General features: G+C 38.4%; 1 protein-coding gene across 1 annotated transcript in view; it reads left to right on the top strand.

Moving 5' to 3' along the window:
* LOC122794875 (extracellular calcium-sensing receptor-like) overlaps window positions 1-16398 on the top strand; it is a 338203-nt gene that overhangs the window by 175473 nt on the left and 146332 nt on the right. Inside the window, exon 3 of the mRNA XM_044063474.1 lies at window positions 11318-11545. Within this exon, the coding sequence (XP_043919409.1) occupies window positions 11318-11545 (228 nt within the window). The remainder of the gene's footprint in view (window positions 1-11317; window positions 11546-16398) is intronic.

Here is a 16398-nt window from a genome sequence, read left to right as displayed (position 1 = left end):
TACTTTTTCTGTGGTGGGCTCCTTTTCTTCTTCTTTCATTTTAGGCTGTGTCTTGGGCGGTATAGCTTTTATGGCATTTCCCTCATTCAGAAGCTGCTATAAGCACTCCTTCCATCTGCCTTTGATGTCCTGTGCACTTGTGAGTAGGCTGTTGTTGGCATCCCTTATGAAGTGTGTCTGATGATTATCTTTTTTACCTTTCTGTCTTTGCCTTGCAACCTAATAGAGTTTCTTTGTGCCTGTTACTGAGTCACTTTCCAAAAGCTGGTAGATTGTCTACGATGGCTTATTCTTTGACATTGAAACTGCACTCTTAAAATCGTTGTTAGCCAACCAGTTTTCTTTCTTAGCCCAGCCACCTTTTGTATCTCCCACCTTTTCCTGCAATCCCTCTTTGCTTTTATGACTTCCTGGACTTTTGAATTCTGGCCCGAGCTTTCCTTATGTACCTTATTTCCATACCTGGCTTGGCCACATATCTGTTTTATAGTACTCACACATGCTGTTTTAAGGTGCTGCTATTCTTCTTCAACAGTGTCTATTTCCTCTTTTTGCTGAGGTTCCAGGACCCTGAACATTTCCTTGAACTGATATGCTTTCTTTCCAGTCATCTAGGTCTGCAGCCTAGTCTTTGTTAACCTTAGAACCTTCTCTGACCACTGCTTGCAGCTAATTCTGGCAACCAGTGATTCATGCTGTGGGCCAGCTGTCTCAATGGGGATGATTTTGAATTACTAATTCTACTCATGTGCCCTTTCCTTACTAGGAAAAAGTCTACATGAGTTGTTTGTTGGCCGCTGTTGTATGTGATTGTGTGACTGCCTCTCTTGCTGAACCATGTGCTGGCCACCATATGCTATTTGCCAGACAGAAGTCTAGAATGGCATCTCTGTATTTATATCTGTTGCACCAGGCATGTGGACCCAGACAGTCCTTATATCCTGTTCTGTCTGTCCCAATATGTGCATTCATTTCCCCCATTATCAACTCCAACTCATATTGTCCTGGCTTTATCTAGTAGGCACTGCAACTGCTGCCTAAATGCACTCTTTTACTCATGATCACAACCCTGCTGTGGGCATAGGCTGAGATTATGAATAATTTCCTATCCTAATAATGGAGACTGATTACCATGAGTCTGTCACTAATTGTGATAACCTTCTCACTGTGTTATGAAGCCTCTTCCTCACCACAATTTCCACACTATTTCTACTCTGTCCTCCTTCTGGGTAGTAGAATCTGGGATTCAAGGCAAGTGGCTTTGCTGCACTGCTCTTCCATCTTGTCTCCTGGATAGAGAGGATATCCAGCCTCCTTCTTACCATCACATTATCCACTTACAAGCTCCATCACTGTCAGTGAACCTATAATGAGTGTATAAATACTTAGTTCATTTTTGAGAGTCTGATTGTTTTTTTGTCCACATTTTACTCAGCAGAGCTATCCCAGGTAACCCAACCTGAGCAACTGGACACTGCCTAGCAAGTAACTTATTGACCTAGGGCTATTAGGCTTTATGGCAGCCACACACTGACCATTTGGGGCACATAGACCCCCCTCACACCATTAGCATGGGTCCCTGTCGAGGGTCAGACTAGGCTAGATCTTCAACCCACTTATCACTGACAAATACTTATTCCCATTTTTGACGATATCAATCAACAAAACCCTTATTCCGATCTTTGATGACATCAATCAACAAAACTAAGTCACCTAGAGTCAGCGTGTTTACATTGTTGAGTGGCTAGCCTTAACACAGCACACAGTCTATGATCCATGTTCTTTTATCTAGAGGAAACTGCTCACCACAGTTGATACCCAAAGTGGATGACCTATACAGACTCTTCCTCCAGTGGGCACCATCTAGAGTTCCTGATTCTGGCAGTTACTCCATTCTTGGGCAAATCTGAGATGGAAACACTCAACATGGGAGTAACATCACAGAGACACAGGGAGAACATGCAAACTCCATATAGGTATTGGCTGGAGGTAGGGATCAAACTTTGAACTGGAGGTGCAGACCTTAACCATTATGCCAACTGTGTCTGCTAAAAGCTTCACAATGCTTAATTACCTGATTAGTATAGTGTAGTACCTTCGCACAAGTGTTATAGTGTGATGCAACCTATTACTCATCTGGTAGACAGTGGTCAGCATGGCTTTGTTGCAGTGGTCTGGTAGACAACTAGCTTATGGTTGTAGAGTTTTAATGATGCTCAGCCATGCTATGCTCAGATAGTGCAGACATTATCCATAGTTCTTAGTTGTCAAAAGAAATTATACAACTATATAAATGGGGAAATAATTATTGTAAAATTAGACATAGGCGCTGGAAGCTGTTAAGGACTGGGAGGGGGTGGAGGGTGACAGGGGCACTTAATGAACTAAAAGGGTATTTTTTATAACTATTTGCTACCACAACATAGGTTCACTTGGAGGACATGTTAAGCTTAGCCAATTCCCTTTTGGTGCTTGAATTAACATTTTCTGATTGGTCTTAGCTATCCCCATGGCTGATAATTGTATATTAGCCCTAGTGAGAACAATTGTGATCATACCATAGATAATTTGAGGAGGCCATGTTAAGGGATGCAGCATTTAGGAACTACCTCTATCCATTAGTGGCATGAGGGGAAATCCTGGAGTACATTTTCTATTATCCATCCTTAGATCCAAGTTGCATTTGAATATGGATGGATGAGCTTTGCTTTATTTTTATGGATAGTCTGTTCCAGAACAGTGGTAGCCTCTGTGATATTTATCCATCTCTCCATAACATTCAGTTATGTTCAGTAGGTCCATCCGTATTATGTCGGAGGATGCTTTGTATGCCAGACATGTCACCTCTAAGCATTCTGTAGGATACTGAGTATAGTAATACATCTTTGAGGTGGTCCATGCAAGACCTATTGTTTAGGACTTGTATCTTTTTAGTAAGGTATCTCTGAAGGTATTCCAGTTGTTGCATTGGGCTGGACAGATACATGCCAAAGTGGGCATTATATAAAATGATTGACATAATGAGAGCTTTGTAAAGGGGGAGACAACAACATCTCTAGATCTAGTCACAATCAATTTGTTTATAAGCTGTGCAATACAGAAAGGCTTTCTTATGACTCTGGGCACATGTTGGTCAAAAGTTAGGTCACTGTACACACAAGTTCCCAAATGACAAACAATTGGATCAGTTCTCAGAGGCCATTGTCATGATTTTGACACCAGTTATTATTTGGGACAAACCTTCCTGCATGGTGGTTAAGTCATTTGGGGATTCAATAACTTCTCCTAGCTTGCAGTCATCTCAAAATTAGCTGGCCAAAGCTCTTTGGTATTTCCTTTTACTTTTGAGATGTATATGCCAAACAGAAAAGGTCTCAGCACTGAACCCTGGGGGACTCCATTGGTGACTGGTCTCTTCCCCTGTTTTGATCTCCTGCATCCTGTGAGCTAAGTTGGCAATGCAGCTGGTGATGTGTTTGCCCCTACATTATTCATCTTTTGTACTATACCTGAGTAGGGGATTGTGTCAAATGGCTTGGCCAGGTCAAGGTAATGTGGTGTGAACTGTTTTACCTTCATCCATTGCTTTGGTAACAAGAGCGAAGCTTAAAATTTGCCCATGATTTTGAGCCTTTCACACTTTCCTCTGGGCTGTTTTCAAATACATTTTTAGGGCCATATATACATGTATGCATTCCTTGATTCACCTTCCTGATTGTATTAACTTATATTCCTTGTATAATACAGCACACTTGTTAGACTTAAGTTAGAGCACATTTTAAATTTACTGTTTAAACATTTTTCCAGTAAGCAATGAAACAAAAATGCATGAACCAATAATGACAAAACTGCCCTATTTAGAACATTTCCATCATAAAGGTCTACTTCCACACAGAACTGCATTTTAAATTTATTGTTTGAACATTTTTCTAGTAGGCAATGAAGCAAAATGCATGCACTAATAATGACAAAACTGCCCTATTCAGAACATTTCCATGATAACAGTCTACTTCTACACACAATATATAAATACAGAATCACAGCAGTGTAAGCCATAGGCATGTTGCACAGCTTCTTGAAATTATTTTCAACTGGGGGGGGGGGCAGAAGGCCAAAAACAAGGGACACTTTTTAAACATTGCTTGTATAATTTTGGAAAGTTGCTTGCATAAAATGTTGTGTTACAACCATGCATTTCACTGCCAAGTCTTGAACCCAGGACTCAGTGCACTACAGTCAGAGCAACATACCACTAAGCTAAACCAGCATTTTTTTGCAAGATAGAAAGACAAACTTAAATGGCTATCATATCATTTAGTTAATTCAGTTCTCAGTTCATACCATAGCTCTCAACCTCTTAGCACAAAAATACAGAACAAAGCCAATAATGGGGGAATACAGCCCCAAAATAGGGACACATTTCAAATACTGATTTTATAACCTTAGATAATTGCTAGAATAAAATGTTTCATTTTACCACTCCTGAAAACCAGAGGAACATAACAAAAATGTGAGGCATAAATATACAAGTGATGGTGGCTAGGGACTTTAGGCTCTTTTTACCTGTACCCAAGGTACAGGGTTTGAGTCTGAGTACCTCTAGCCACCAGATATATCCTGTTGGGGACATTCACACACACACACACACACACACACACACACACACACACACACACACACACACGCACTCTTCTTGGTCAGTTCATAACTGCTTCTGCTGCATAACTGCAGCTTATTTCTGTAGACCTCCGTAGTCATGGAGGATGGTAATGGTTAGCTGCTGCTTATTTCTGTAGACCTCTGTGGTCATGGAGGATGGCAAGGGCTGATTTCACAAATAGTTTGTCACCAGTTGCCATGACCATGAAGGAAATTCCATTAGCATATTATGTTAATAGTAAAGTAGCCACTGCTATTGGTGGAAGGTTGATTGTTTCACTGTATTAAGGGTTCTCCATATTTAGTTGTTGCAGAATGCTTTTCTGTACCACAGCATGACTCCAGATGTGACATTACATCCCATGGGTTTTTTTTCCATCTTACCAGAAGTGTTATTCTAGGGGAATTTATTTGATGCTGACCAACCTATCACCATTCCTTGGGGGGGGGGGGGTTGGGCACTGTGCTGTGTAATTTGCAACATGTTGTCAACAGCTGTAGTCTCCATCTCCATTCCCTCCACCACAGTGCAATTCACCAGAAAGTTGTTTGTGAAGTGCAGTGTACACTGCGGATCCCCAGTTGCATACCAACTCTGTAACTGGACTCCTCCAGATATTAAGTATATGTCCGTACACCGTCACATTTTGAGAGGTCAGGGGGAATTGTATGCACTGCATATTGCATGGTATGTGGGTTTTACTGTGTAGCAGCATTTTGCAACTGCATGTGAGTTTTATGAATAACTCCCAAAATATACCCTTCTAATATTTCAGTAGTGACATACTAAATGGTTAAATGTTGTCAAGTCAGTGTTTCTTTTCAGGATTAGACATTCTCAGGCAAGGTATCTTATTACTGTTAGCTGTTTCCTGAAGCAGATATACATACTAAAAATGAAACAGCATAAAGTATCTTTCCCTTTAATAATTAAAGAATGATGGCTCCAGAAATGCTGGCTTACTTTATTCAACTCTGCTGAAAAAGTCAAATCCAAAGCAAAAAAAAAAGTGAAGAAAGAGAAAGAAAATATTTACATCAGTCACTTGGCTGACTGAGTTACAATTAACTATATGCAAAACTTTAATATTACTATGTGCCGCTTTGTACCTGAGTCACAAGCAGATTTATTCACAATAAAAGGCATTTTGTAGTAATTTAAGTTTCAGCTATGCTTTGAAATGTAAAGTGTTTTCTTGGCACCTTTCCAGCTACACTTTATAAGCAAACAAGCTTCCTCATGGTGCAGAATTCAATGCTGCTTACAATGAATCATCTAGAGTGAAAATGCCGATCCCTCCATTCCTTCAGAATTCAATCCTGCTTACAATGAATCATCTAGAGTGAAAATGCCGATCCCTCCATTACTTCAGAATTCAATCCTACTTACAATGAATCATCTAGAGTGAAAATGCCGATCCCTCCATTACTTCAGAATTCAATCCTACTTACAATGAATCATCTAGAGTGAAAATGCCGATCCCTCCATTCCTTCCCTCTTCCATCGTTTTGCTTCTCTAGCAGCACTAAAACAGTAATGGGTCAATGAGCGCCACAGTTTTAAAAGCATCCCTGCAAAAATAGTAATGTTTGCAGTGGAAACAGTTCTAACAACTGCTTTCCATTTTACAACATCCATGTTATAATAGTTTAGATGCCACTGTTACCACACGAAACACACAGGTGATTGGAGGTCACAACAACATAACTGTTCAGGAAGACAGGAGTGTAATATACATACTATACTAATATACTAATCTATGAACCTATAATATACATACTCAGAGAAAATAATGTAAAAAAGCTCTAAATAATATATCATAACCAGTACTCTGAAATTACTAATATAGCCATCAATTGATAGTTATTTATAACACTACATAGAATGTTCTTAACTTATATATTTTACTTTAAATTGTGCACATAGGCCACAATTCTGTTGAATTAGTAATTTTTCCATTATACTACTGTTTAGCTTCACTTGTTTTTCTCCTGTCTCTCTTCTAACAATCAGAAATATACAATCTACTTTCAAATAATCACAAACATTGCATTATACAAACAATGCACACACGCATGCGTATATGTATATATATACACACACACACACACACACACACACACACACACACACACACACACACACACACACACACACACACAAAATATTTTTTCAGGGTCAAAGTTCCACTGCATCCACCACATCCCTGGTCTTCTAACCCCACTTAAATTGGTTTGCACATATAAAAAAGACATAACATATTTCAACAATGTTTTTGAAAGAAGGCAAATCCCCTGAACACACCCTCATCTCTAACTACAGTAACTCTGCAATCATACAACACTGGAAAAAGGACAGATCTCTTATCCCTGCTTAACTGCAGTCTCACTGTTCAGGTTTCAGATAACAATGGTCTGATGAAATGAGAAATCAGTTCACTGCTTCTACATCCTGTAACGTCAACTACTTGAATGAACACACACACACACACACACACACACACACACACACACACACACACACACACACACACACACACACACAAATACCAGCTTACTCACTCTGAAAAGCTTCTCTGTGGTATGTCTCCCAGTAACAGCCAGTCCATCCTCGGTCTTCCCACCAGCTAAATAAAACCGTCCGTTTCTAAACTCCATCTTCAAGATAAGCAGCAGCAGCTGAATAAAACCGCATCCTCAGTCCACACAGCAGCAGTTAAATAAAACCGTCCGTTTCTGTTCCTGCTCGCAAAAGCATTTGAAACCCAGAAATATGTGCATCGCACGATGATGTCAGCATAAGAAGTAATAATCAAGACAGTTGGATGATCTGCAAAAGTGGGAGGGGTCCCCTCCCCCCTCGCTCTATGGTTCCGGCGCTCATGAAATCAGACCATAAAACACTTTAGAACATATTTAAAAAGTCTCTACAGAAGGCACCAGTAAGACTGCAAAGAATGTCACCTTCTTTTTAAAATATGATCCACATGTTCAGTATAATCCTGGTAAACTGATGTAGATAGTTAATGTCCAATGCAGATCATGGCTACATGAGTGAAGAAGATTTGTTTGAAAAAGACCCATAAGTTTTATAGCTTGACTCTCAATTACCAATGTCTGCTAAACTATTCAAAGATCAAGGCTGAATTTGACCTTGGTATGCTGTGTGGTATCATGACAGGATGGCTAGCCATTGAAAATCACTGCACCCTATCATGACACCTCACTTTCACCATTGAGATGAACTGCTGTTTTTTAAGACTTATTGTTAAACACAATATAAATATTATTCTTATAGGTTCATAGGTTGGTACTGGGTTATCTGCCTGAAGGCATATATTAGCCCAGCCACATTGTGCGGTATTCACCACCCCTTTAGTAGTTCCCTAGACCCTTGTACTAGCAGCTAGTACCCTTGGCCCCTATCTAGTAGTGCTGTTGGTGTGATCCCCGGTGTGAACTTTCTGTTACCCATCCACTCATCAAGGTTCCTCTTGAAGAGTGATAGTGAGGGGCTCTGTCTTATGTAGATTGGGACCCTGTTCCATAGAAAGGGAAGTCTCTGCGAAGGGAATCTATCCCTCCAGCATGTTCTATTCACTGTTGTGTTGAGGTTTATATCCCTAGAGCGTGTAGCTCGAGTAGATTTGGTTTTGCTAAGATGGAGCATGTTCAACAATTCTGGTTTGGATATGGCTCTGTACGTTAGACAGAGATTGCCTCTGAGAAAGCGGTATGCAACAGAGAACAGTCTTAGCTTTTTCAATCGTGCTGCATAGGGCAACTGTTTGAGGCCAGTAATCCTCTTGGTTAGGTACCTCTGTGGTCTCTCCAGCTGCTGGAGATGCCTAGCCAGGTACATTCCAATTGGTGCATTGTACTCAATAATGGGTCTGATGAGGGAAGAGTAGAGGGGCACCATTACATCCTTAGATCTTGATGTGAACCCTTTCCTGATCAGATGGGTCACATAGAAGGATTTTCTAACCACTTTGGCAACATGGTTATCAAAGGAAAGCTGACTATCTACTTGGGTCCCTAGATCCCTTATTTCTTATTCAGATTTCAGGGGATTACCTCCTTTGTTGTAGTTTGTGGGTACTCTGTTTTTTCCAAAGGGGATTACTATGCATTTTTTGCTTGAGACCATGGCTTTGACACCATGCATCAGTCTCATTTAGGCCCTTCTGGAGGATCTCCATGTCAGCCAGAGACTCTGTTATAGCACCCAGTTTGCAGTCATCCACAAACTTAGCTTTTCTTACTTATCTATGTGAGGGCATGTTAAACAGATTCCACAAGTTACATTTATGAATGACCAAGTGTAAGAGGTTGTGATACCTTACATTGGCTTGACATGTCTGCACAGATGAAACAGATTGTATAAGACTGTGAAGTGAGATGCATGTTCAGAAATCAGGATCAGAAAGAGGAGATGATTCCTCATAATACTTTATCGTTACCTTTGACGAATGTAGCAACAGTAAAAGGATGCATATTTTCACCAGTATGCAGACTGTTACTCAAAATTCCTTGCGGTTGTACAGTTATGTGGCATGACAAATCAAGTTGCTGCTACTGTACTTTCCAAACACTGAATCTATGAAAGAGTGGCATTGTATTATGATCCAAGAACTTGGTAAATTTAAGACGCAATCGGAAGGCATTTTCTTCCCTTATGTTTCATTGAGATAAAACTTCAACCAAATGAAACAACTGGACTGAAGCTTCATCTTGACAAAATCTATAAAGCATTCACTATACGGGGGGCTTCACTTCTGCACCCCCTTACATACATGTACTACTTTCACACTTGCACATGCCATGGAGGGAAAAAAGAAAACATTTTCTTACTTGGAATCACTGCCAGTGCAGAAAAAGAAACTGCACTAGCAGTGACTAATTATGCAAAAAGTGACTGGACAGTTCTAAGTCATGGCACAGTAACTGATGAATTTTAAATCTTCTATTTTACACTTGACTAGCTGTAGGGAAAACAATTCAAACAAGGTTGTGGTATCTAAATTCCTAAATATCCTCAGAATAATATGGATGTAGAACATATGATACAATTAAAGTACTTACCTTGTTTCATCTACTGTTATCTAATAGAAGACAACACAGCCATTTAAACATTACAGCAGAGACCATGAAATTGGATATTTTACAATGACTGGCCATTAACATTTAAAAAGTAGTATGCTGATTGGTCAGTCCAACCAGAATTCCCATTGTAAATCCAAGCATATACCACTGAAAAAAGTCCTGTCATCCATACCATTCTCCATTAATATATGCTACAGCTTTTTTCACTTTTCTTCAGCTTTAAAAAAAAAATAATAAAGAATTAAATCCAGACAGTGCAGATTTACAAGAGAGAAAGGACGGAGAAAATATAAGAAAAAACAGGTACATTTACAAAACTAAAGAAATGTACCTGATTTTCCTTGTACTTTCTCAATCCAGTCCTTCTTGAACCTGTCAATGGTCTTGATTTCAAACTTTATTTATTTTTATTTAAAAAAAAAAAAAAAAAAATGGAGGTCTTTCTTCCTTTCCAAAGCACTAATGTACTGCTTAAGCATGCACATGCACAGTACATCAAGAAAGCCCCCCCCCCAAAAAAAAAGCGGAACAAGATCTTGGGGCTGTTATATAAATACATTATTTAAGAAAAGTAAGTAATTTTTTTTCGTAAATAATGTCATTGTGTAATAGCAATAACCAACTCCATTGTGTGGTATATTGAAGATTTACTCACTGTTGGATTTGTTTAATCACTCAGGCTTCACCCTTGTGATTAAACCACACCCATGTCATTGGTCATTACTATATTGGTCTTTGATAAAACACCCAAGGGTTTTTCAGTTTTAGAAAAAACAGGAAGGTGTTAGAATGAGCAAAAACCTTTTTGGAGTTAAGACTGATGTGCAGTATATAATATCAGTCTGATAGAATTTGCAAGACCTATTTAGTACAAGGCCTGAATGCAGAAGCAAAAAAAAAATTACTAATTTAAACTACCAGATTTAAGATTCAGTGAGCTAGTAAGCTGTCTGTAGTTGTCTGTAGAGCACCTAGATACTGGTCAGCCCAAAAGATTTGTCGCTCAGTCCTGAGTGTGAAAAATGTATATAAGTGTCTTCTCAGACACAATCAGCTTAACCTATTGATAATAACGCTCTACCACAATCATCCAGTGTAACTAACATTAATCCTTAAAAAACTAAGCTTGCCATTTCAGGAATTTTTTTTGCAGGATTGAAAAGGCATGTTGTCTTGTAATATATACTTTTTTGGGGGTAGATTCCTTGGGGCTACACCCTATAAATAAATATACACATCTATAAATTCTGGTTGCATCCCTGAAGAAGTGGCACAAAATTAAATTAGTATGTCAATATGCAGTATGCATCCTTTTGTGTGTGTGTGTGTGTGTGTGTGTGTGTGTGTGTGTGTGTGTGTGTGTGTGTATACACAGGGGTTCATATGTGGGTTTGAAATTATGGTTAAATCAGATAAATTTCTCTTTCTTACAAAATGAAGGTTAAGTATGTATGGTTGAGAAATATTTATTCAGTACTGTTCACACCCAGTAATATAGCTGAAAAGACATTTTATGAACATTTATAAGGTCTTCCAATGTTTTTATTTTCAGGTTTTGCACACTGTTAAAAAGGTCCACCTATATTCAAACACTGGGGAAGAAATATATTTTGATGAAAATGGTGATGCAGTGATTATGTATGAAATCATGAATATACAGATATTACCAGATGATGCATTTCATCTGGTGAAGGTAGGAAGAATGGAACCTAAGGCTCCTGTTGGAAAAGAAATCAGCATCAATGTGAGTGCTATTTTGTGGAATGAAAAATTCACTGAGGTAAGATTCATGCTAGAAATATAAATGTTACTGACACAAAATACATTTAATTTAGGGTCTGTTATGATTTATTGTGTAAAGGTATCAGTAAAAAAAAAATAACATTTAATGTGTATTTGTTCCATGCACCTTGATGATTTCATACATTCATATTACATGGGAAGAGTGGCAGTGTTTCAAATTTTATGACCAATATTTTAGTATTTTATGAACTATCCATAATTGTTCCTTTAAGCCCTAGTTGACATGCTGTGTTTACCAATTTCTCTTCACCACATGTATCTTCTATGTGGTGTTATAACTCCCAAAATAAGTGGAGTAATGGACATTATTTTTGTTTGAGCTTTGCTCTCTTGATATTAAGAGAATCATCTTTTCACCAGGAAACTTTAATGATCTTCACAGTGATAGAGTGGGTGACTTTAATTCACCTTAGTATAACAAAACTTTAATGCACTTAATTAAAAAAAAAACCCATAGAACTAGAGCAACATTTTCAGTCGCTTAAAGTCAAACAATATTACTAGATAACAAAATTTAAGGACTACAAAAAAATCATGATTTATCTTCAATCATCAGCTGCAGGGTTGGATCCAGCAGTAGGTAACCTAAGCACCTGCTTATGGCTTGGTAATGACTGAGGTCCTGCCCACCAACATTAAATAAATAAAAAGAAAAAAAACACAGTCCATTCCTGCTGGGCTGCTCATCAACATAAAAAAACTCTGCTTGGTTGCTTATCACCATTAATTAAAAAAAAAAAAAAAAGAAAAGTTCATTCCTGCTGGGCTGGTTATCAACAACATTAAGTCTTGCTGGGCAGCACTCTGCCAAAGGCGTCCTTCAGATTTCCTGCTTAGCATCTATAGTCTCACTGGCTCTGCATCCCAGCCCATTTCCTCTTTCATTGGCAAATACTTTCAGCCACTGAGCTGGGATGCACAACAAATGGGTGTATGAGTTTGTACTCTGGATCACTAAAGCATTAGCAATGAAGCTATTCAGTCTAGGTACCACTTTTTTTCTTTATGAAACGTGTCTGTATGTATGTGTGTGTGTGTGTATGTATGTATGTATGTATGTATGTATGTGTGCAAGTGTGTGTGGGGGTCTATGTGAAATGTCTCAGTTAGGGGTCACGCTCTAGTTAATTCATTACAGCCTAGTGACACCTGCAGGTGCTTTTGCAGTGACATTCTACTGATGAATCTAGGCATCTAATATAACCTGTTCATATTTGCATTAATAATGACAAAACCATGCTGCATACAGCCTATTGAAAGATTCCATCTTTAAGGTTACTTGATTGTCAATAGAACTACACTATTTGGCCTTTGCCTAGTGCTGCTTAAGTGATACTAATTGCTGAATATAAAATATTTATACTTTATAATTGTCATATTTTTCGAAATATCACAACACCCAAGTAACACAGATGTAATGCAGGGTGGGTTTTGCATAATGGTTGGGGTCTTTGCCTCATAGATACAAGCTACAAGGTTTAATTCTAACTTTGGGATATTGCCTAGGCTTAAAATGGCCCTTCAGGGCAGTTAGCCTAGTATCAGTCTATGACTCTGTAACTACTTAGCCTCATACAAAAGCTCAGAAATGGATGAACAAAATACTACCGGCAGTATGTTAGTGGCTTGAGTGGTTATTGAGATATTTAAGTTGATTTCAAAATATAACAATGCAAATACTTACTATAATTAGAATGACTTATAAAATCCATCTGAAAGCCTAGAATCTAAATATTTGTTACTGCTGAACAGTCTGCAATGTATTTTTATTTAGTAACCCTTATGGCTTCAGAGATGTGAATGTTTGTTTGAAGTATGAGACTGTAACGTGACTTTGACAAAATGTTCAGAATGCAATCACTGGAAGTTAAGAGTACAAACTTCTAGAGCTCCATTAGAGTGAATGATTTATGACTTGCCTTGTACAGAGTCAAACCCTGTACCTTAGATACTGGTGACAAGACCCTTAATCTTCCACACCAACTTCCAGATCTCCATTAACTTGTTTTCCCCTTTGGTAAATCACTGAGGATCACAGCTCTCAACCTTTGATCTCCAAAATGAGGAACACAACCTCTCATAATGTGGAACAAATGTGAAAAATGTGAACACTCACTAACATCTTACTAACAACTTCAACTAGGAAGCTTACAGATAGTTAAAAGTGTTGACTTATAAAAAGTTATTCTGATGAATTAATGTGGTTCAGTATTACATACCATGGATATCAGTTTAAAAAAAATTCCTAGCACTGAATGTGTGACAGATTCTTACAGTGTGGAACTGCAGGGATCATGGACCTTTTAAGACTCAAAATGAGGAGCATTCCTCTTAATGAAGTACACTTGAGAGATATAGTGAAGTCTACAGTCAGTCAGTGTAAGTGATAGTTTCATTGTGGTTGACAAAATACACATTGATGCAAAACCTATTGTTCTGTAAACTTTTTAAGTGATTCAGAGTAGCCTGCTTTTATCTGTCTCCAGTTTTGCAGAGCATCTCTGATTTTGCTTCATAGCTATGTCCTGTCCTTAACTAGAAATTTTTGGGGTCAACAGGAAATTTGAGCTAGAGTCCTAAGTGGTCTCCTGGACTGTAAGCCAAGTAACTACCTACGAATCACAGTAGCTATGGTGTAAAGGAAATAAATTTATTGTAGTAAACAGGAGCAGCATCATGTTAGCCATGTTCTTTAGATGTAATACCTGTTCTGTTGAATGCTGACAGCAGGTTTATTATTTAGCTCTGAATAAATTGGACATCATGATGTCTATGAGTTTAATGTTAAAGTTTTATCTATGAATGCATTTTTAATTGTGATTTTTTTTTGCTGGCACACAGGTGTGAAATGGACTGGGTTTGGGCTGCTTTTAACAAATTGCTTCCTGTAGTCCATGGTTTGACTCCTTCAGCCTTTATTTTTACCTTGCTTTTTGCAGGCACAAGGGTGTGAAAAGCATTGTGTTTGAGCTACAATCATTTATCTAACACTCTTCTTGTAGTACTTGGTTTGATTCCATCAGGCTTCATTTTTCTTCTGTGTGACTCTGCCAAATGCCTAGTTAAAAGCAATACTTCTGTGCTACTCCTGAAAGGGGTCACTTGTGACCTGTGGGCTGTCCCAGGCTGTTTGCAAATACGTTACACATTTATCTTTTGAATTCTTGCACCATTCACATAGATGCTATTTAATATTTTACTATATGCTATTTGAGTATGAATCCTAGCACATCTCTTTTAGTTCACTAAATGTGAGTTTCAAGGAAGAAGTTTACTGTTTCTCATGCTAAGTCTGTTTTTAATGCGAGAGAGCTTTTTTCTATAAAACTTGAAATAAAAGTTTTGAGTGAAATCCAAATCTCTGTAATAATTGTAGAAGTAAAGAAGAAAATAGAATGTACACTGATAGATTTGTACAATGTTTATGGTAATTGCAGAGAGGCAGCCACATAATGAGATATCGGTATGTTTGGTGGGGTCCCTGCTTCATTACTCTGCATAAAACTCCATTTGTCCATAATATGGCTCTGTTGACTCTTGAGGTGTATGTTGCAACAGTACAACATTAGCCATTCAAGTAGATCAGACTTGCGCTGAGTGATGTCAGATGAGATGGGTATTCTTAATGACAGAGAAGACATACAGAGGTCAAAAATGAAATTTATATATGACCTGCAAGCATGCCCCCCCCCAAAAAAAAAGAATGTTGCATGCAGTAATATTTTGGATTATTCTATGACTTCTGTGTAATCACCAGTGGAGTCCTCCAGTGCCTTGGGCTGGGACCTCTCCTGTTTGGCATTTACTTTTGTGATGTAAGAGACAATACCAAAGGGCTCTGGCTGACTAAGTCTAGAAATCAGTGTAAGCTAGGAGCAGTCACTGAATCCCCAAATGACTTAGTCATCTTGCAGGAAGTTTTGTCCCAAATTAATAACTGGTGCCAAAATCATGGACTGAAACTAAATGCCAAAAATCAATTACTGTAGCCTTTGGAAGGTCATCTACCCCAAGGAACTACTATAGTGACAATATGTCTCTAACAGTTGACCCAGTTGTTCAGAATCTGGGAACTTATGTGGACAGTGACCTAACTTTTCACCATGCATCCATTGTTGTAAGAATGTCCTTCTATATTACACAGCCTATAAACAAAGGGACTGAGTCTACATGTAGGGAAATCATTGTCTTTTTTTACTCGGCCCTCATTAGATCAAGCATTGCATATGATGCACAGTTTGGCATGTATCTGCCCAGATGCATGCAAAAAAAGGTACACTCACAGAGATACCTTACTTAAAGGATACAAGGCCTAAAAAACATGTCCCACATAGACTGACTCAAAGCTCTGTCGCTACACTCAGTTTCCTACAGATTGCTAAGATGTGACCTGTGTTTGGCATACAAGGTATCCTCCAACTCAATATTGATGGATTTACTACACATCAGCAAATAAAATGGCATCAGAAATAATCTAGGGATCTAAACCTTTTTTTGCAACATCAATAAAATGGTTTGGAGGAATAGGTATATCTTGCAGAGGATACCATTGCTCTGGAACAGACTCCACATCTACATAAAACAAAGTTCATCCCAGTCCAGATTCAAGTACAACTTGGATCTATGGACGGGAAAAAGAATATCTAGCCCAGAACCGTCCTCTGTCCTACTACTGGACAGAAGCAGCTCTTAAATGCTTTATTCCATGTATGGGACTTCCCAATTTATCTTGGTCTGATTCCAGTTATTCACATTAGGGGTAATATATAATTATTGACCATGAGACGGGTAAGACCAATCTCAATCTCTAACCAAATGGGATAGGTTAAT

This window comes from Protopterus annectens, chromosome 2.part1 (assembly GCF_019279795.1).
Source record: "Protopterus annectens isolate FY-2018-M chromosome 2.part1, PAN1.0, whole genome shotgun sequence".
In the NCBI taxonomy this organism is placed as follows: domain Eukaryota; kingdom Metazoa; phylum Chordata; order Ceratodontiformes; family Protopteridae; genus Protopterus; species Protopterus annectens.
Note: the sequence above shows the minus strand (reverse complement) of the source record. Positions and strands in the feature narration are given on the sequence as shown.